Source organism: Mandrillus leucophaeus, unplaced genomic scaffold (genome assembly GCF_000951045.1).
Source record: "Mandrillus leucophaeus isolate KB7577 unplaced genomic scaffold, Mleu.le_1.0 Scaffold2149, whole genome shotgun sequence".
NCBI lineage: Eukaryota > Metazoa > Chordata > Mammalia > Primates > Cercopithecidae > Mandrillus > Mandrillus leucophaeus.
Window position 1 is genome coordinate 89,891 of NW_012102198.1, and position 21,952 is coordinate 111,842.

The 21,952-nt window shown below is 44.5% G+C and overlaps 1 protein-coding gene and 1 gene segment (V, D, J or C); both read right to left on the bottom strand.

Annotated features, from left to right (window-relative positions):
* Positions 1 to 282: 282 nt before the first annotated feature.
* On the bottom strand, positions 283 to 822 carry LOC105540078. The segment is given in 2 exon segments: positions 283 to 623; positions 745 to 822. Coding segments are annotated over 2 exon segments (387 nt in total).
* A 16,893-nt stretch (positions 823 to 17,715) lies between these two features.
* On the bottom strand, positions 17,716 to 21,634 carry LOC105540079 (immunoglobulin omega chain-like). The gene is made up of 3 exons (XM_011980564.1): positions 21,589 to 21,634; positions 21,144 to 21,470; positions 17,716 to 17,774 (listed from the first exon to the last, which is right to left on the bottom strand). The coding sequence occupies exons 1-3, from the start codon at positions 21,632 to 21,634 to the stop codon at positions 17,716 to 17,718; spliced, it is 432 nt and encodes a 143-aa protein (XP_011835954.1).
* Between the last annotated feature and the right edge of the window lie 318 nt (positions 21,635 to 21,952).

A 21,952-nucleotide genomic window follows, 5' to 3' on the forward strand; every position in this document is an offset into this window, starting at 1 on the left:
GTTAAACCTAGTGTTTCTTTTTTACTAACTGCTAGTGCATGTGTATGTTCATGCACTAGTTTTATATACATGTAACTACTAATATATAAACAATGATGTTCCCTACACACATTTGTTAATAAGGCAGGCTTGCTAATTTCAGTTCGTGCTCCTATTTTTAACAGTCCTAAATAGTGTAAACTATTGTGAATGCATCCCTTGTCTTTTGGGGGGGAGTCCAGTTTAGACAGTGCTCTGTGAGGTCCCCACGTGTTCAGTGAGGCCAAGGGAGCTCCTGAGTTTTTATCTCACTTCCCCACTGGCCTGAGGCACTGTGTGAGCACTGAGGCTGCTGTCCCATGCTGAGCAGTAATAGTCAGCCTCATCCTCAGGTTGGAGTCCGGTGATGGTCAGGGAGGCTGTGTTTCCTGACCTGGATGCAGAGAATCTCTCTGAGATCCCCGAGGGCCGGTTGTTATTTCTGTAGGACAGCAGTTTGGGAGGGTGGCCCTGGTGCTGCTGCAGCCAAGCTGCTCCCTGGTTGCCAACATTGTTGCTGTTCCCAGTGCAGGTGAGCGTGGCCGTCTGTTTCAAGCCCTTGGACACTGAGGGTGGCTGAGTCAGCCCTGCCTGGACCACTGGCACTGTAAGGGGGACAGAAAGGAATGTGAGAGCGGGATCAGAGTCCACTGAGCCAGGGAGCGGAGGAGCTGGAACAGCGGTGGGTGTGGATCCCCCGTGTCCCTGGGTAAGGTCCACTCTCACCTGCAGAGTGAGTGAGGAGGGTCAGGAGGAGCAGAGCCCAGGGCATGGTGCGGATTCCCACTGTGCTTGCCGAAGCTCTGCTTTGGAGACTGAGCTCCCCTAAGTCTCTTTATAGCTCCCAAAGCCTTCATGGGGGTGGAGTCACAGCATTTAAATAAGATCTTGCTGTCTGACTTTTCCTGGGCCTCCACGCCCTGGTTACTCACAGATCTGAAGGAGAGAGGCAGGAGATGAGCTGACCCAGAGGTGGAGATGGCCTGGCTCATGGTGACCCCTGGGTCCCAGCAGGTCCGAGTTGCAGCCCCAGACCACGTCTCATGAGCACCCTGATGGTTAAACTTCCCTGCAGGCCTTGAGTGGTTTCCAAGCTGGGTGGAGCCATCTCAGGAATTTCTCCCACTGTCCCAGTCTGTCCAAGATCCCAGACCCTTCTTATCTCTCTGACACACTTGGGCCGTGGTAGCCAGAGAGTCACTGGCCATCCTGATCCTCTTCCAAAGCTGCTCTTGATGCTGGAGAGGGACCCAGGGACCCTGAGAAATCTAAATAAAAGGGGTTTCTGGCAAAGCAATGCCCTTCTCACTAACAATCAGCTGCAGAGAGCGTATCGTCCACTGCATCAGCACATGTATCCTCGCTTTACTTAATCATCTGTTACAACCCCCACATCGAGAATATTTTTCTGTTTTAAAGTTTTGGAATTTACTCACATAATGTTATTAGCACTATCATCACGAGACACTAAAAGACCTCTGAATGGATTTATTCCATCTTTAGCCATTATGCGTGTCTCCATCTCTTCCTAAGGCACCCATTTATGTGAAGTAACATGCTTCCAGTCTACTTTCCAAAAAGCCCATTATATAAGCTTGAAGAATTCATTATGCATGCTTCTGCTTTTAAATAAGTGGCACGTTGTTTTTTTCTTGAGAGCTTTTGCTTTTGTTTAATTCGGTGAGAGTTTTTTGTTGTTTTTCAACTGATAAGTATATTTTTATCATCGCTACACAAGACGTTTTGTTTGTTTGTTTGTTTTTGTTTGTTTATTTGTTTCAGATGGAGTCTCACCCCATCGCCCAGGCTGGAGTGCAGTGGCGCGATCTTGGCTCACTGCAAGCTCTGCCTTCCGGGTTCATGGCCATTCAGCTGCCTCAGCCTCCTGAGTAGCCTGGACTACAGGCACCCGCCACCACACCAGGCTAATTTTTTTGTATTTTTAGTAGAGACGGGGTTTCACCATGTTAGCCAGGGTGGTCTCGATCTCCTGACCTCGTGATCTACCCGCCTCGGTCTCCCAAAGTGCTGGGATTACAGGCATGAGCCACCGCACCTGGCCAAGAAGTTACTGTATTACTTCTAACTGGCTACCATTTTATCTTCTACTTGAGTTATGAATTCCATTTGTGTTGAACACCTACGTTGCTTCCAATGCTTTGCTCCCAATAAGGATCTCTTTATAAACATTTGCTTGTGTCTCTGTACAGGTGGACTTCTTCATGACAGTGGTCTGCTTGACGAGGAGAAGTGACTTCTTCTCCTCGTGTGCTGAGGAACTTTTCTCCAGATGGCAGCACTTGTTTCTCCACCCAGCTGTGGGTGTTTGTGATTCCCCACATGCTCACTAGAGTCTTAGTTTATTTTATTTTGCAATATCATTTTACTGTTCCACACTCTCAATGACTTCATGCTTCATTCAGAAGCCAATCCACTGTTGGCAAAGCACCACGTGAACCCGCAGTATCTCCCTCCCTCCCTCCCTCCCTCCCTCTGCAACTCTCTAACCATGTCTCCAACACTCTGAACTAACTCCTTTCCTCTCTCTCTACCCGCCGTCTCTCTCTCAACTCAAGTCAGAAGGTGACGATGGACCATGTGTGAGATCGGATGGGACTAGGGTAATGGGCTGTATCAAGGGGGCCAGGCTAGAATCTTGGATCCGCACAGCCACCTCTGCACATACCTACCCACACTGCTTCTCAAGGACAACAATTTAAACATAAATATAAGCATAAGAGAATGGATACAATCTCATTGAGTCACTGCTAAAATGTTTTGAGTGAATTCACGTAAGAGAAAATTTCAATATTGATCATTGTCTCTTATAGTAGTGAGCTTTGACACTATTTTCTTATGTATACTGTGTACTTCATTGTTTTTTAAACCCAGAGTTTATAGATTTTGATATTTTGTCAACATTATGAACTGCTACATTTTAAAGTGATTTCTGAAAATATATGAGAGAAAAATAAATGTTGATATGCTATTCACACATGTAACATTTGTATTAACAAGCTTTAATTCAACAATGTATAAGAACATCAGAATAATATAATGTCTTCTTGGTAGATAAACATAGCAACTAAAAATATGAATTATTTTGTATTTTTTGAATTACATTATTGAATTTAAATGTTTTACACTTTTGCTTATTTCTCATATTGCTAGAAAAATGACTTATCCAATGTCTTTATGGGCAATAAGTGTTCTATTGTTCCACATTAAAAATAAAATGATTCTAGTGGTTCAACCTTAGAGGTATCTTTTCTTTAGATATAAACAGACATTATTAAGAAATTAAAGAAGTGTCCTATTTTCCCATATTTCTTAATTTCTCCGTGTGTGTGTGCATACACATGCGTGTATATATATAAAAATATATTTACACATGCATACACACAAATATATATCATATAATATACATCTTTATATATGCACATGTATATGCGCATGTGTAGATGTCCATATCTAGATATTTAATAAAGGAATGGTGGTTAGAATTTCCTGAAAATTCATTGAAAAGGAAAGTTTTCTTTTTAAATTATTTAATAATGGGAATGAGAGACACTAAATAAATAGCCCTTGACACAAAGGCGTCGTTCTCACCCTGAACACGTTGCCGAGTTTTTCTCTCCCTCCTCCTTTGTGAATCTTTCCATCAGAGATTCTCCTCTTTGATTCCTGTGCCCTGATAGGGAGTGCCACCTCGAGCCATGGATCTTTCAGGAAACACAGGACTCAGGCTGAAACAATGAGGATAACAAGGTGACACTGTGCATAGTGTCCCTCTCTCAGCTTCACCTTTTATGGATTATTCCCAGCTAGGACCACAACTCACACATTTCCCCTGCTCCTGTGGCTGGAATAGCAGGCGACACAAAGCACCAAGGGTGTGTGCCCACTGGAGTCAGAATCGGATCACTTCCTTCCCGTGATGTTCAGATAGACCTTAATACCTGGTTCTCCTTCTTCTCCAGGAAGAGCAGCCCTTGGGAGGACCCCGACGTCCTATGTGCAGGGAGCTTGTGGCGAGCAGGTTTGCCTGCAACAGAGGCAGGGATAGAACACGTTGCACGGGGCTTGAGGAGGGCGGTGGAGCCCACAGCCTGGGTGCGGAAGGAGTCCGCAAAGGAAGCACAGTCATGTCTTGAGCCTCCAGACAGACAAGGACTTCTGCCTGGATGACAGGAACCCAGTTGATCCGTCTCGAATGCTCTTTTCTCCTGCTGGGCGGGGCTGAAGACAGTTTCTCTCTGACCAGCTACTGTGGACCCAGAGCGACGGCCAGCCTGAGCCATAGAGTTTGCGCCTGTGTAGGGAAGCTCGGGCTGAGAATGTGGCAGCCGCAGGTAGGACCTCAGTGCGGGGAGCTGGAGGGGCATGCAAGCCACGTGCTCACACCTGGAGTGGAGGGAAAGCCTCCTGGATAGAGCAACATTGAAGGCACGCACGGCATTGTTCTCACATGATTGTGCTGTGAGACACCTTACATGTTTGTATTTAGTTGTCAGAAAAACCTCATGGTGATGGAGACAGATGTCAAACTCACCTTTACCCTCCCTTGGCCCACGCCATAGGCGACACGTCCTGTACCATAGCTTCTGGAGTGGGAACCCTGCCACGGAGTATGCGTTAAAGTGGTATCTGCCCGTGTTGATGTGAAGACAGCTTTTCCATTTTTTCCCCCTCACCTTCCATTGAGGGGTGAGATGAGGCCCCTCCCTGTTAACCAGACCTGACACTAGTGATCTCTTGGCACTGACAGTTTCTGTGGAAGTGACACTTTGTAAACCAAGTCAGAGCTCTGAATTCTCTGGGACTGCCCAGCTTCCTGGAAACCAGACCACATGGGAGGCCTCCGGTAGGTCATTCAGTCAAGGCCAGCTTCACTGCAGACTCTCAACGAAGTCACCTTCAGTCGATTCCGACCCCTTCATACCAAATCAGCCCCAACCTGTGACACTTTTTTTGCTGAGGCTCCATCATCAGCAGAGACGAGTCACCCGCAGCAGCCCTGTCTGAATTACTCACCTGTGCCTGCGAGCAAAAACAGTGCATGTTTTTATCCACCGTGAGGCTGATAACTCTTGTTTCCTTATCTGTTTGTTTTTGCATAATAACAGATACAGCTCTTGTAGGAAACTCAAAATATAAAAGAGACTGAACACTGCGATCTGAGTTTTCTTCTTTCATGTTCTGCAGCCTTTCAGGTTGTGATTCCAAATATACAAGCCAGTAAGTTTCTGTAGATTCTTACAGAATTATTAGCTGAACTATTAATAGCACTGACATCGTGACAATATTTTCCCTAAGGGTTTTTTATGTTTAGTTATTTATTCTTCATCTACTGTAGAGAGTCAGGTGTCAGCAGCAAGGAGGTTTCTCTGCTCCCCTAAGACCGCCCCAAGCTGGGAAGGCTGAACTGCTCCTTATCACCTTCCTAACACTGCTCCACCCGTTATCATGTGATATTCTTACTCTTTGTTCATTTTCTCCTCCAGTTGGAAACTCAAAAAAGTAAATCTGTTCTCTAGTTTTGCTGTTTCCCTTTGTGTGTGCTTGTGTTTAAGATGCAAACATGCAGAAGAAATTTGGGGTGAATCGGCAGTGACAGGCACTTGTACCAACAGCTTTCAACATCATGAACGGTAGTGACTTTGTCTTGAACATGACAACCCTCTTATCTTTGAATCAAAACCTTCACTTTTTAGATGAATTTTGGAGTCGTGACTTCCTTTCCTATACCTGGTTTATCATGAGGTCATAAGAATGTGTGTGATTCTTGATTTCTTATCCAAAACAAAAATTTAATTCTACAATTTTGTGAGATAAAAATTTCATTTAGAAAAGTGTATATTATATATTTTTTCACCCAACATGTTCACTCAAACAGAAATGCACTGGTGAAAATATTGTGATATTTCTTCATTAATTTCTGGGGAAATGGTTGGTCTTTTTTGAGGGATGCCCTTTTTCATCCCTGTAAGACCACACTGATGCCTGCTGCCCATGGGAGGCTAAAGGATCAATGAATCCGCAGGCATTGTGTTCAGTCACTCCACTTCCTTCTCCCATAGCTTTTCAGGGAAGCAGCACTGAGAACTCAGAAGATCTTTCTGTAACTGAAGCATCTGACCTCCGGTTGGTATCCGTAAACCTGCTGTGTTTTCAAAAATCATGTTCACCATCTTCCAGTGACTGTGCAAATGTCTCAACCCACATCCTCCCAGATGCTCAAGGTAATCCTTCATTGATATAAAATGGACTCTAATTGCTAATATTCTGAGAAAGTTTTGCTTCTGTGTTCATTAATGAGATTGTCTTGTATTATTGAAATCTGTTTCTGTTCCTGTTGAGTTTTACTCTTTTGCTGGAACATCAAAATAAGTGAGTGTGTGTGTGTGTGTATTTGTGTGTGTGTTTATAATTTTATACAAAGGTCCAGACTGTATAAATGGCAGTTAGCACTCTCTAACCCAGCACTCTGCAAGGAGGTTTAGAAGTGGTGGATAGAATGAGATGACAAGCTCCTCATGCCCAGACGATAGGACTGAAAGGCAGTGGTAATGTGCACCCAGAAACCTTGACCTGATCCCTAAAGGAACTCCCGGTCTAAGGACTAAGGATTTTGAAGTGGAGTGAGATTCTGGCCACGCTGGAGAAGCCCCAGGGTTCTTGCTGAGTCTAAGTTGTTACGATGGGAGCTTCCCCAACTCCAAGTGTTTCTCATTCTATGCCCAGGAAACACTGTATTTCAAGTTCCTTTGAGCAAATTTGTTCCTGCTGTGTGATTTCTCTCTGCTTGAAGAGCAGGCTTGGACAAGGACTCCATGAGGGTGGAGGATAAAATAGGAAGCACTGGTGTGTGTTAGAGTCTGGTGCTCAGTGTCTTCTGCGGTGCAGGAAGTGGCTCCTGCTGGGTGGTGCAGGTGTGGGAAGTCACACTTCAGTGAGGATACTGCTTGCTCAAGCCTGTGAGAGCCAGTAGTTTGCTATGCGGCCCGGCCCAGGGCCCTGCCCTCTCAGGAACAGTCCAACAGCACCCCCTGCTGGGCTCAGATCCCAAGTCGGTTGGCCCCTCAGACACGGACCCAGCTCTTCTGGAAGGGCATCCTGACCCTTGCAAACGGATCTTTCACTCATGACCGAAGGGAGTAGAATGAGTAGATCCTCTCTGCAGTGTTTACAGCTGAGACATTATTTCTTTCATGTTAGTTGTGGTCTGCAAAGAGCTGATCACTGGATGTGTTTCAGAATGCACAGTGATGATTTACCGGATATCAGCATCACCAGGCGTGTGAGTGTGTTGCTCCCAGGGGCCTGTGGTCATCACCAGTCTGTGATCATCTTGAACCAAATCTAAGGCTTAATGTTCTGCTGAGCCTCCAGGTGGTTCATACCTGGGGATGATTCTACAAGGGCTGCTTTTAGAGGTTGACTTATTTTGTTATTGTTGTTCTCATTGTTGTGAGGGTCGCCTGTGACATTCCTTCAGCTCCTACTGTACAAGCCTTGGCATTATAGCCCATAAGAATGACGCTGTCAGAAAAGAGTGCCTCTTGCTCTGTTTTGCCTCTGAGTTCTTTTGCTATTTAATATTATCCTGGTAATACCTCTTTTCTTTTGACCATGTTATATATTGAAGGTATTTTAGTCTAATTTTATAATTTTCCTCAATATGGGGATGGATATAAAAAGACAATTCTCAAAAGTGGAACCCCTCCTTTCTTTTTAGATGTTCTCCTCACACTACTGTCCTGAGGAACCCTCACGTCCCATTTCCCCACCCTCACTGGGTCCTGATTCATTTTATTCGTTAAAATGATCCTTGGATTTAATGGGGGTTGGATTCATAAAGCCTAGGTCTCAGACAACTTCTATTCATCCAACATCTTTCCAATCAAAGAACCAGACAGACAAGCACTAGACATGTGGGGTCAACCTGAGCAGTCAACTCACTGCTCAGGATGCAGGTGAGTTTGGCTGATGTTTTCAGGGATGCAAGGAGAGAGGGTGGCTGAGTCAGCACAAGGTGGGAGAGGGAACCTGCAAACACTGATGCATGGGAAATGGGGCCCCAGCCAGATTCAACTCTGGGGACTCTGAGCCTAGAGGCTGACATACACTGGGGAGCTGCTGTGAGTCTTGGAAGCCTGTCTCCAGCTGTGCAGTGACAGAGGAGCACACGGAGGAGAGGAGACCAGGCCATGGTGGACACAGCCCTGTCCTGAGGCTGCACAGTGAGCCTGGGCTGCTCCAGGCTTGTACTATTCTCGCAACTGCCCCAGGGGGAGAAAAGCTACTTATGTAAAATCGCCCCCGACTTTGACCTTCCTGAATCCATTAGATCCAACCTGGCCACTGATTCAGGAGGCTGAGGGGACCTGAGATGGAGGAAGCTGAGGCTGCTATGAGCGTGAGACCAGGAGGGTTATGGAGGGAGTAGCTGTTGAGAATACACACTGGCCCCTGTCCAGCAGCCTCTGCCAGGCCCTGAAAGCACCAGGCCACTGAGTCTCACCATGAACACGGGGGCAACTCTGCCTCTGCCAGCCTGAGGCCAGTGGGGCTCACCCCACTGTGAGGAGCTCCCAGGCAGGGCCTGGGACTGTGCACAGCACCCACTGCGGGTCACAGATCTATCTTCAGTGTCCTCAGGGTGCTGGTTTTTAGTGTCCTTGGATGTGTCACCAGCGACTGAGTTGAGACAGTGATGACTGAAACGCCTGTGCAAGCACCACGCTTGGGTCTAACTTAACAAGCATCAAAAAACTGTCAGTCATTTTAGAGGCTTCAACTCAGGCAGAACATCTAAATACACAGACAATCCTATAAATATTAGGAGTTCAACAAAACAGAACAGTGTGTCTCTCTCATCACTCAGACATTTTGGGAACATCTCAGAGGGGGCATCCTTGTAATGACGTTGTAAAAGACAGGTGGGGGATGCCGTTCTCCTGGTGAAATAGCAGAACACAGGAAGGAATGTGTTTTCTTTCTGTGCCTCAGCTGCTGGCTCGTGAGGCCCCATGTGAGGGAGTTCAGGGGGTGTGTCTAAGCTGTGAGGTGCTCTGGCCAACAGAGCTCCCAGGCATTGCTCACCATTATGAAGTGTCCTCAGTGTCCATTAAAACCTGGCTGCTGCAGGTTCGTTTTTACTATTTCACCATAGTCCTTAGTGTAAAAGTCACAAACACACTTTGATGTTTCTGGTCAGGTTACAGATTACAGGAGCTGCAAGAGACCATGTAAGAAATAGTGGCCCACACCTGTGGTTCTGAGGTCATACCTATAGCAGCTGGCCCAGGACATATGCAATTGAAATTGTAGACTGTACTTGCTAATATTACCACCACGAACCCAGAAATGCTCAAATCCTGTGAGCTAAAAGCCCTAGACAGAGTAACAAGTAAGTGCTCAACAAAGGACTTGGTATAACCTGGTTTCCATCATCTGTTGCAACTCACTTGTGCAGCCTCTGCACTCACCTGGCCTGTCCTCCATAATGGACAAGCTCACTGCTGACTATCATTTGTGGCCTTCACAGCCACCAACCCAATGGACCCACACACAGCATAGAAATGGGATGTGAAGGAAACATAGCCTGGGATCATGGCTGTTTTCATAGGTAAAATAACAGTATCATTTCCAGTAACCTAGAAATGATTATCTGTTGATGTAGGGATACTGAGAAACTGCAACAGAACGCTTTTCTAAGAATTGATTCCAGCCCCTCATCAAAAGTTGGCTTTAGATCAAGTGTGAGTCCTCTATAACAGGTAAATACAGCAGCAGCATATGTGGACCCCATGGGCTTAGAAGATTTAAAGCAATTCAGCTTTAAACAGGACATCACACAGGGTGGGCAGGTTGCGGGAGCTCTGTCACCGAATCACAGCAAAAAGTTAGGGCCATACGCAGGCTGACCATTTTGTGTTACATTAGGTGGCCTTTATCTAAAGAGACGAGGATTCTGTTTCTAATTTCTTTCTTGCTCATCTTTTCTTTCTTTCACCCTTCTTCCACAAGAAAGGATAGCATATTTCAAGAATAAAAAAAATTTCCGTATTAATCCCACCAAGGCTCTGTGAAGTGTGTTTTCATTCAAGTAGTCATATGCAAGCTTGTCTGCCTACCTAGCCACCACCTCTCTCCTTGTTAAAAAATTTAATAAGTATTTTGGTCCATTGACTATGCACTAGATTTTGTAAAGACCACAAATTAAATTAGATTAAGTCTTTCTTTTCATTTATTTATTTATTTATTTATTTATTTTGAGACAGAGTCTCTCTCTGTCATCAGGCTGGAGTGCAGTGGCACTATCTCAGCTCACTGCAACCTCTGCCTCCTGGGTTCCAGTGATTCTCCTGCCTCAGCCTCCCAAGTAGCTGGGATTGCAGGTGCCCGCCACCGCACCCAGCTAATTTTTTTTAGTAGAGACAGGGTTTCGCCATGTTGGCCAGGATGGTCTCAATCTCTTGACCTCACGATCCACCCACCTCGGCCTCCCAAAGTGCTGGGATTACAGGAGTCAGCCATAAGTCAAACAGATTTAACATGCCTGTTTTCGGCTGTTCTTGCATGGCTATAAAGAAATACCCGAGACTGAGTAATTTATGAAGAAAAGAGGTTTAGTTGGCTCACAGTTCTGCAGGCTACACAGGGAGCATAACACTGGCATCTGCTTGACTTCTGGGGAGGCCTCGGGAGGCTTTCATCATAGTGGAAGGTGAAGGGGCGGCAGGCACATCAAATGGTGAAAGCAGCAGTGAGCAAGAGAGAGAGAAAGAGGAGGGGCATGCCACACGCTTTTAAACAACCAGATCTCCTGTGAACTCACAGAGAGAGCTCATCACCAAGGGGATGGCCGAAGCCATTCCTGAGGATCCACCCCCATGATCCAAACACCTCCCACCAGGCCAAACCTCCAGCATTGGGGATTACAATTCAACATGATATTTGAGTGAGGACATATATTCAACTATATAATCTCATGGAACCTTAGAAACATACGTCAAATTAAACATAAAATCACACCTCTACCCACAGACTTCACCAGTTTTTCAATTTATCTTTTTGTGTTTCCTCATTTCTGAAGATAATGTTTATTGTAAACTTCACTGGACACAGTTTCTCCATTCAGAAACTGGCCTGCCTCATGCGTCTTAGCTTCACTGGAGGAAGCACAGAAGGCTCCGTGAACTTGACTTCTCTGAGGAAAGCCAGATCTCTATGGCGATGTCTTCAGGGACAGTGACACAGGAGCTCTTGGGTCTCTTGATCTCAGGGAACCAAAAGGGTGCACGCACACACCATGGCTGAAGAAGACTTTAAATGGGGAAACAATGACTATTTTTAAATTGTAGTGCTTTCATTTTTTTAAAATTTTTGATTATCTTAATGAAAAGGATCAGGCCCCTCTTCCTGAGGCTATCGGGAGGTAGGCAGGGGTGAGGTTATGTGGTTCCAGGGAGTGGGCAGGTCACAGCTGTGAGCTGGAGCAGAGGGCACCAGGTAGGGCAGGTGACTGACACCAGCTCTGATCACCCCCAGATCCCTCAGAAATGGGCCCTGAGCACCCCCAGTGTTGACACAGACACACCTTCCTGCAACGTGGTGATCTGAGCCCCTTGGAGTCAGTCCTGCCTCCCAACTGCTCTATCCCCTGCCCAGGACCCACAGGAATCTGGTGTGTGAGAGGTGTTAGAATCAACCACTGCAAATAGAGCGCTAAAGAAAATATTTATATGGGATTATACTCAGGTGCGAGTGCTGTCAGTCTGTTTAAAAATGACAAGCACATTTAAGAATATTTGTCCTGAAAGAATATGCAGTATTTTTGTTATTAAAATCAAACTTTGAAAAAATATTGCATTGAACAAAACCACAAAAAGAAACAAAAGTTTGTGTATGACTTTAAAAGTTCTAGAAATACCTGTAATCCCAGCACTTTAGGAGGCCAAGATGGGCAGATCACGAGGTCAGGAGGTCGAGACCATCCTGGCTAATGCGGTGAAACCCTGTCTCTACTGAAAATACAAAAAAATTAGCCGGGCGTGGTGGTGGGCGCCTGTAGTACCAGCTACTCAGGAGGCTGAGGGAGAAGAATGGCGTAAACCTGGGAGGCGGAGCTTGCAATGAGCCAAGATGGTGCCACTGCACTCCAGCCTGGGCAATAGAGTGAGTCTCCATTTCAAAAACAAGTTCTAGAAATATATGCACCAGATGGTGTGTATGTACATATATGTGCACACACACGCACACACACACACATGTAAGGCATTTACTGAGAGTTAAAGAGAGACAGACAGAGAGAGATAGAGACCCCGTGTGGTTTGAGAACAGAAACATCATCAGTTTAATCTCTCTATGGATGAGTAGTTCATGCGGTGTCCATTACTGTGATATTTTAAATGCATCAAGTTTTAAAAATAGATTAGTGAGCATTATGTACAAATTAGTCACCTAAATAAAATGTTTTACTCTCTGAAAGAACATATTTCACACATTTGACTTGAATGCATGAACTAACTTTATTTTAAGATTGTCTCGTCATGTTTGTTTTTTAACAGAGAGTTTTTTAATTGACTATGTTTCTAGCACTCAACAGACACGAAATTTAACTCAGTATCAAGTAGATGCTATTTTTTTTAATGTGCCTGTATTGCTTCCTTTTTGACATTGGAGACATTTTCAGAGTGAATTTTTGTTTTCTTTACCTCCCATCTAAATGAACAGGGATTGGCCCTGGCCGAGCCATCTTTCACACACAGGATGAGGCTGCCTATGTCCCCTCCTTGGTTATAGATGCACGTCCCAGTGGGTGCCCCACTCAGCTCTCAGGTCGAGGGCAGGTCCACAGCAGACTCTCCCAGTTCAGCCTCACCCTGGGCCCAGTACTCTGTGGCCAGTACAGGGAAAGCAATGTCTGCATTTGCAGATATTTACTGAACACCTTGTGTTGGGTGTGAGGTAGTAAGAGGAAACAGCAAGCTGAGCTGGACAGCCTGGTTCCTGCATATAGCAAGAAGTAGGGGGAAAGTTGGTAGCCGAGGGAATAAGCGATGTGTACTGAAGGATCCTCGGGTTCAGGTGAAGATGAAGGAAACCCCACAATGTAGATAGAAAATGTGAAACACTGAGGTGCACAAGAAGTTTCAGGATAACTGGGCTGCCAGGAACCAAGGGATTCACATCCAGAAAGGGTGGAATATTGCCAGGCCAAAGGCAAAACAAGAATTCCTTTGGTCTTGTGAGGTCAAGGGGCTGGCTGCCTGAATGGGTGTGATCTGAGAGGTTACTGGGGCTTCAGGGAGGCAGTTGTGTGCGATGAATCAGAAGGTGAGGTGTGAGGAGCTTGAGAGAAAGTTGAAAGAGAACCTACTGAATTTTAGGAAACACCGGATGGGATGTTATAGGTGAAGAATGTGCGGAGTCCATGGACTTGACTGTCAAGAGAAGATGTGATGGAGAAGACGCTCCCTTGCCTTTCAGAAATGGCTTCCTTGAGGGGATTTTAATTTTTGACTTGCTTTTTAACTTTCATATTACAACCTGTAAAATAGAATTACTATAAGAGTATATATTATAGGGTATATCCCTTTTCTGGAGTTTGAATGTTTCTGTCCCATCCGATACTCTTGTGCTGAAAACTTAATCCCCACTTCAAAGGTGTTGAAAGGTGGTGCCTAATCAGAGGAGTTGTAGGTCATGAGGACTCTACCCTCATGAATGGATTAATGTAGTTATAAAAAGGGCTCCTGTTAGTGGAAACAGTCAAAATTACCGTTTCATCTTTTGCCATGTGAAGACACAGCAAGAAAGCCCTCACCAGATGCCTGCACGTTGATAGTGGACTTCCCTGCCTCCAGAACTGTGAGTCCACACATTTCTGTTCCATATAAATTACTCTGTGTTATAGTAGCACAAAATGAACTAAGACACTCTCCTATTAACTGAATTTATAGAAGGAGCTGTTGTCCACCAGTGTGCATACATACACACACACACACATGTTTGTGTTTTAGTTATGAATAAATTTATAATTTGCATAACTTGCTCAGTTAATGCAAATTATAAGCCTTGTCTGAGGCTTATATTTTTTACAAACACCCAGTAAAAGTAAGTGACTTTGCCAAAAACTAGTCAGCTAAACAGTATGGTCCCAGAGCCTTTTCCTTACTGGGAGGTTCAACCTGCACCTGGGACAGACAGAAAAAGGAGAGGGTTAGAGCAGAACCTGGGAAAAGGTCCAGACCTCTTCCTGGGCAACATCTAATGGAGGAGACATGGGGCCCGGGTCACCTAATCTTTGTGATAGGCTTGATTTAGAGAGGAACAAAGCCTGTCTCTCTAAGTTTTTCTCCTGCGGCCCCTTGCGCTGTGCCATCCATTTCCCCTGCAGCTTTGGAGCCTACACTTTCCAGCCCTCAGGAAACCCTGCAAAGTCCTACAGTCTCTGGAGGCAACAAACACTGAGGGCAGTGGGGCCAGTGCTTTTCTGCTTCTATGACTCTGAGGTTTTCCTGCAGCACCAGGGAGAGTCAGGTTTGGTAAACTGGAGTAAGATACAGAGAAGACAGCAAAATTTTCTGCAGTATAAATGGTCTCACTAAATATTCAGCATTACATTTTGGAAATTAACTTCATTATTTTTTGGATTTTGAATTTATTTTACGTTGTTTGAGACTTTTCTAAAGATATAGTGAAACAAACAAGTGGTTTCTTCCCTATTTTCATTATGTTTCTTCTAAATTTCACACTATATAATCCACTGCTATGTTTATCATTATGCAAGGAATCAGAGCTCTGTATTGTAACACTATAATATCAAATTTTTCTCTCGGTAATTCAGTGCTGGTTGGTCTGACTCAGTGTGTGTGTGTGTGTGTGTGTGTGTGTATTTTTGCCACTCCTATTCATAAATATGCAGTTCATAATTGATCTTTATATTGTCTCTTACAAAGACATTATTATTGTAAAATGCTGTGTTAAAAGTAAAATACTTTGGAGCTTAGAACAATAGATTTAACCATATCCTCTGGGGCCATAGAGAAGAAGCGTCCTGAGCCCGCACTAGCCAGATGCAGCCTCTGTATAAAAAACATGGAGATGCTGGAAGCAAAGTGTGAGGCTGAGCCAGGGTGTGTGTGCCTCAGGTCCCCATCTGCATCTGTCACTGTGGAGATGATCGCTGTATCACAGAGCACAGTAATACTCAACCTGGTCCTTAGGCTGGGCCCCATGATGGTGAGGGCAGCCTAGTGTCCAAGCACGGAGTCTGAGAATCAGGCGGGGACCCCTGGGACCCAGTTGCTTGTGTCACTTACTAGGTCCTGGGGTAGGTGGTTGGGCTTCTGTTGAGCCCAGTGGGCATTGTTGGTGGTGGTGATGGCCCCAGCACTTGGAGCCACAGGGGAGAGTGGCTGTCCCTCCAGGAGCTGTGGACAGTGAAGGCTCTTGAGTCACCACAGCCTGGAAAGTGGCTTCTGGAAACAAGTGAGAGAACAAAAGGTGAGGAGATGAGATGGGGCAAGAGGTTGAGTGTTGTCTTCCCTCCCTCATCCTCTGCCCAGAAAGTCCCCCTGACCTGTGCACAGAGCCAGAGGTGTGAGCAGGAGAGGAGCCCAGGCCATGCTGCAGACAGCCCAGAGCTGTGATCCTCAGGAGGGCACCCACAGGGTCAGCCCCCACACTGTCATTGTAACTCCTAGCACCTAGTGGGGGCTGGTCTTTTTTACAAATGAGCTCCTCTCCCAGGGGCACTCACCTGGCCAGGTCTCAGCTGCTGAGTTGTTACACATCAGTGACCACGTGTCCATGGGACCCAAAACCAGGAGGCACATGTCGCTGCCATCCTTGTTTTTCCAGCGTATGGCCTATAGCGCCCTCTAGTGTTCCTGAGAGACATTATCAATGCCAGCTGCGCTTCCGTAGGCCTTTCCCTGATGGCAATGAGGAGCCCTGGGCGTGGCCACAATGTAGGTTAGCGGAAAAGACTCAGTAAAAAGAAGTGATCATGAGCATTTTTTCATGTGCCTGTTGGCTGTATAAATGTCTTCTTTTGAGAAGTATATCCTTTACCCACTTTTTGATGGGGTTGTTTTTTTCTTGTAAATTTGTTTGAGTTCTTTGTAGGTTCTGGATATTAGCCCTTTGTCAGATGAGTAGATTGCAAACATTTTCTCCCATTCTGTAGGTTACCTGTTCACTCCTGTCTCTTATACACATCTAGATGTGTATAAGAGACAGGCACACCAACATGGCACATGTATACATATGTAACAAACTTGCACGTTGTGCACATGTACCCTAGAACTTAAAGTATAATAATAATTTTAAAAATTAAAAAATTAAAAAAAAAGAAGTGATCAGCACAGCTGAAATGCAAAGGATTAAATTGAAAATGAGAGGAGGATTTGTACTGGCACTTCATCTAAGAAAACAAGTAAATGACCTGTAAGCACATAACATACATTTAATATCATGAGTCTAAAAAATACAAAATTGATAGGTCATATCGATATTCCATTAAGCAAATTCAATAATGAATCAGAGTCAACAGATTGATATTGTCAATTATTGAAGAGGATGTAAGGCAAGCGGGACTCTGACACATTGCTGGAAGGAACACACACACTTTGAAAAACAGTTTGGTCATTAACTACAAGCATAACTTATGCTTTTTCCTGTGCCCTAGCATTCTACCCTTCGTTAATTACCCACTAGAAATAACAATGTGTATCCACAAAGTTATTTATACATGAAATTACTTATTCATAACATCACACCGGAAACAACCAAAATGTATGCCCCAAGCGAACAAAGTAAAAACAGTAGAATATGTATACACAATGGAGTCCTCCACCACCACAATACCAAAGAGAACAAATTGCTCATACAGAACAACATGAATACATTATAAAGCTACTATGTTCAGTATCACAAGGTTGATATGACAGAATACGTATTTTATGTCTCTCAGAAGATAAAATGCTATACAACAGAAATCCAAGCTATAATGATAGAAAGCAGATCACTGCGGCCTTGGGGCTTGGTGTGTGGAACATTTGTTGAAAATTGGCACAAGAGGTGTTGGTTGAAAATTGGCACAAGAGGTGTTTATGAATGATAGAAGTGTTTCGTATCTTCATTTTGGTTGGTTAAAAGAATTGCATCTTTAGATAGGTAGGTAGGTAGATAGATAGCTAGATAGATAGATAGCGAGATGACAGATAGATATCTGTATATATGAATGTGTATAAACACACAGGCATATAAACAAAAATCATGCTTATACATATATTATATATATATGTTAGGCACTACCTACTAATCTGTGAACTTAACATCGATGTATATTATTTATATAACTTCCACCTCAATAAGTTTGATCTGAAATACAATAACTTTATCCTGAAGATAAAATTGGAATTAACCACTTAATTTTCAAATAGTTATTACCCTTGAAAAGAGAATATTGGTGGAAAATATATTTTTTAAGATGGGAAAGTATTGGGAAGCTATTTTTTTCTTCTTTGGTTGCATATTATCTGTGGTATATTTCTAACATGATTTCTATGTTTTAGAGTCATGACCACCCTGTCATAGATCTGGTCCTGCAGAGAGGAAAGCTCTAATTTGCTGCCCTGTGGAACCCCAGGAGAAACTCCTTCTATGAACTTCAGAGTCATCTTACTGGGGGAACCGTAAAATCCATATGGAGATGCCATTGTAGGGTGGAACCAGGGTGACTAGAAGAAAGAAGATGTTTTATGGACTGTTGAGCAGAAAATAACTGTACACATCAGCCTGAGAGGATGACAGATTCCAGGACTGAGTCATTAGGGTGATACCTGTGTGGTCTGGGCACAGTCGCAGCCTTTGCTCCTGGGTTCAGCCTGTGCAGGACAGAGATACTGTTCCTTCACCTACCCCATGACTAGAAGAATGACCTTCTTTTACCTGGAGGCCAACTGCACCTAGAAATTTTTGTCAATGGACCCCATGTCTGAGATGTGCAAGGTGGAGGGAAGAGGGGACCAGGTACCTGATGTGACAGGCCATGTGCCCTGAGTTGGGGCAGGAGATTTCTCAGCAGAATTTCAGCCTGGCTAGAGGGACCACACGAGGTGACTAGGTAAGGGACAGTCCCAGCCCTGACAGCACATGGAAGGTCAGGTCTTCCATCCGCATGGCCTTGAGCACTGTGTGAGCAGCACTGAGGCTGCTGTACTGTCCCTGAATAAATGTCACCATCATCTTCATGCACTGACTGGAACCCAGAGAAAGTCAGGGAGGCTGAACTGCGGACTGGAAGCAGGGACCTGACTTGTGATTCCCCAGCATTCAACTTTTCCAAAAACAGAGGTTTAGAGGATTTCCTGGCCGGACCTGATAGCGGGACCCCTAACCCTCCATGCCACTGGTGGTTCCTGTGACCTCGTGGAGATTCAACCCTGAGGATGGCTGGATCACCACAGGCTAAGCCCTGACTTCTAGCTGGAGATGCAGAGAATCCTGGAAACTGAAGATGTCTAGAATAATGTGTACCCAGAGAGAAGAGAGAGAGAGAGAGTGTGTGTGTGTGTGTGTGTGTGTGTGAGAGAGAGAGAGAGAGAGGGAGAGAAACAAAACAAAGATGCTCATGTATCTACCAGGGCCCATTCCTGCCTAGGCAGAGCATAAAGTGAGTGGCAACCTGTCTCATGGCCAAAATGTGATTTTGAAATAGCAATTATTAAAAAGGAATGCTCAGTCAGCATCCTTTCAGTAAGTACCTAAGCCTCAACTGTGGAGTACTGCATCGACACATTCATAGGCTGATTAGGGAAGGGAGAAACCACCCAACTGAGGATATTAGCATGGCATTTCAATGTCTTTCCTCATTGAATTAAACGCAAGTACAGGTTCTACGATCACTGAGCTGAGAGTCTTTTCAAAGGAGAATATCCTTCCAGTAGATTTAATATTATCACAAAATTAAACCGATTTTACTGTTCTCACATTCTAAGACTCTAGTATATTTAAATGTTAAATTAAGAGCATGTTTTGAAAACGTCTGAACAGGGGCATGAAAACCTCCATAGGGGCATGAAAACTCCTCTACCTTGACTTTAAAGAAACACATCACTTTCCATTTGGAGGGGAGTGTCCGAATTCCATCAGCCACACAGATCTTTTTGTAAAGTATGATTTTACATTTTATTTACTCATTTAATAAGCTGGGAACTGCTCTGTTATACAAATACAATGTCGTACAAAACTCACAAAATGTTACAAAAGTACAAACTGCATTACTTAATAAATATGACTACGATTAGGCAAAGTGGCAGTATGATAGATTTTAGGTGGGAAACATTAACTCAAAAAAACCACACAATCTTTGCAGACATTTATACATTAATAAAGGATGATCCTATGTTGCCTTTTAAAAGAATTTAAAAGGAGCATTAAGACAGTATCTTCTGCGATGAAGTAACTGCTGAGGTTGGCTCCAGGCATTTATGCCATCAGCTTTTTAATCTCTTAGGGGAATCTAACATGCTCTATTGCAGTAGGTTGATCTTGTCACAGAGTCTTACACCATGTGATTACCTTATAACAAAATCACAAACGTAAATAAAAACAATTGAGAGCACCCGACATTCTACTCTAAACATCAGTCGAGTACAGAATAGTCACTCTGCATCAGCAAGCCTCAGACTTTCATTCAAGTAAGACCTGGTACTATCCCTTAAAGAAGAAGAAATACTTAACAGAGGATTGTGGGTACTATCCCACAATCCGCTGTTAAGTATTTCTCTCTAAAAGATTGACCATTTCTAGACAAATAATGATTCCAAAACAACAAATCTATTTTTATCAAAATGTAACGGGCCAATCATTTGGTAACAAGAACACATCAATATAAGTTTCTAAGAATTGTAAAATGCAAATTTCAACAACATAACCACCACATCACAAACTCTGTTCAAAATAATACATTTTATATAAAACACTTCTCAATTTATGCCTGAAAGCTGCTTGTCAAAATTAATGTACTGTCATAGATGAAGATACACCATTTTTTAGTGTTGTGTAAAAATACACTTTTGTAGAAAGTAGACTACCAGGAATGAAGAGATTTACATTGTGAGAAATTAGCTTTCAAATTAAGCAGTTCTCACTTATACAGAAAATTATAGATGCAGCAAAATCACCCAAAACTGTCATGAAACATCATTTAGGTGCCCAGTAACCTTTAGTTCTGAGAACATTTTAAAAGATGATTATGGCATTACACTCACGGAAAAGCTATTAGGAATTGCCGGGTGCGGTGGCTCACGCCTGTAATCCCAGCACTTTGGGAGGCTGAGGATGGCGCATCACGAAGTCAGGAGTTGGAGACCAGGCTGACCAACAAGGTGAAACCCCATCTCTACTAAAAAATTCAGAAAAACTTTGCCGGGCATGGTGGCGTGTGCCTGTAATCACAGCTTCTCAGGAGGCTGACGCAGGAGAATCGCTCGAACCAGGGAGACGGAGGTTGCAGTGAGTCAAGATCACACCACTGCACTCCCACCTGGGTGACAGCGAGACTCCATCTCAAAAAAAAAAAAAGAAAAAAAAATCTGAAAAACAAATAAAACAATAACAAACAGTGAGAGTCATCCTGCAGAGCTGCCAGGGCTGTTCGCGTATTCAATCCATGGTAACCATTTATTCTAGAGGCGGGGCAGGATTGCTGGCTACTGGTGGGAGATGCTAATGTCTGCTGACATTTTATTTCATATATTATACATATACATGATACATAATTTTATAAAACTCTCATATATAGTGGCATTATGTATTATGCCATCTGGATGTATTTCACCTGTTTCACAACTCTTTTGCTAGTGGAAATTGGTTAGTAATGTTAGTATTTCTTAGTACTGGTATAAGTTTTTGTGTTTTGATTTTAGCTGAGTCACTATGGGTCTTATGTGAAAAATGGGAGACAGTTATAATGTGGCACCATTTTTAACAACAATCCAGTATTAATGTGATTTTATTAACCACTGAAGTTCTTAACCAGTTCAGTAAACATGAGAAGCTTAAAACCTTGGTTTTTGTCCCACTTTCTCATCTGTCTCTCTCACTGTGATTAGCACTACTGTCATACACCTGACAGTAATAATCGGCCTCGTCCTCAGGCTGGAGCCCAGAGATGAGCAAAAACGCTGTGTTACTTGAGGTCTCCTTGGAGCCAGAGACTCGATTGGGGACCCCAGGTCCCAGCTGCTTGTCTGAGTCGGAGTAGTAGTACAGGAATAACCTGGGAGCGCTCCCTGGCTTCTGCTGGTACCAGTACATGTTTTTACTACCAACACTGAGGTCACTGCTCAGGGTGCAGGGGAGTCTGGCCGTTGCTCCCGGGGATGCAGACAGGGAGGGCGGCTGAGTCAGCACAGGCTGGGAGAGGGAACCTGCAGACACAGACACAGAACGGTGAGAAGCAGGGTCAGGGCACAGCTGCTGAGGGATCTGAGCCATGGGGGACAGATCAGGCTGGGAGCCCCCCGCAGCTCTAAGCCCTGTCCCTACCTGTGCAGTGAGAGAGGAGCAGGAGGAGGAGAGGAGTCAGGGCCATGGTGGACACGGCTACCTCTGAGGCCACAGACCCAGGGTTGGGCTGCCCCAGGCCACTCTTATCGCAGCGTCACTGGGCTCACAGGGGAGGGGCTGACCATGCAAATGAGTTCCCCCATTGCCTGCCCCCAGGTGCACTCACAGGGACCAGGCCCTTGGACAGGGAGGCTGGCATCAGGCAAGAGATTGCCCCATGGGTAGGACCAGAGAAAGAAGCAGCTGCTGGGACCACACACAGGTCGTGTGTAGAGGACTCTGCCAGGCACAGATGGGACAAGGCTGCAGAGTCCCAGGAGGAAGTGAAGGAGCAGCCCTGGGC

Coding starts and splice junctions, on each gene's coding strand:
- LOC105540079 (XM_011980564.1), bottom strand. CDS start 21,634: ATGGCCCTGACTCCTCTCCTCCTCCTGCTCCTCTCTCACTGCACAG. Junction 21,471..21,588: donor GCTCCTCTCTCACTGCACAG/GTAGGGACAGGG, acceptor CTGTGTCTGCAG/GTTCCCTCTCCCAGCCTGTG. Junction 17,775..21,143: donor TGACAGTAGTGCTAATCACA/GTGAGAGAGACA, acceptor TCTTTCTTCTAG/TCACCCTGGTTCCACCCTAC.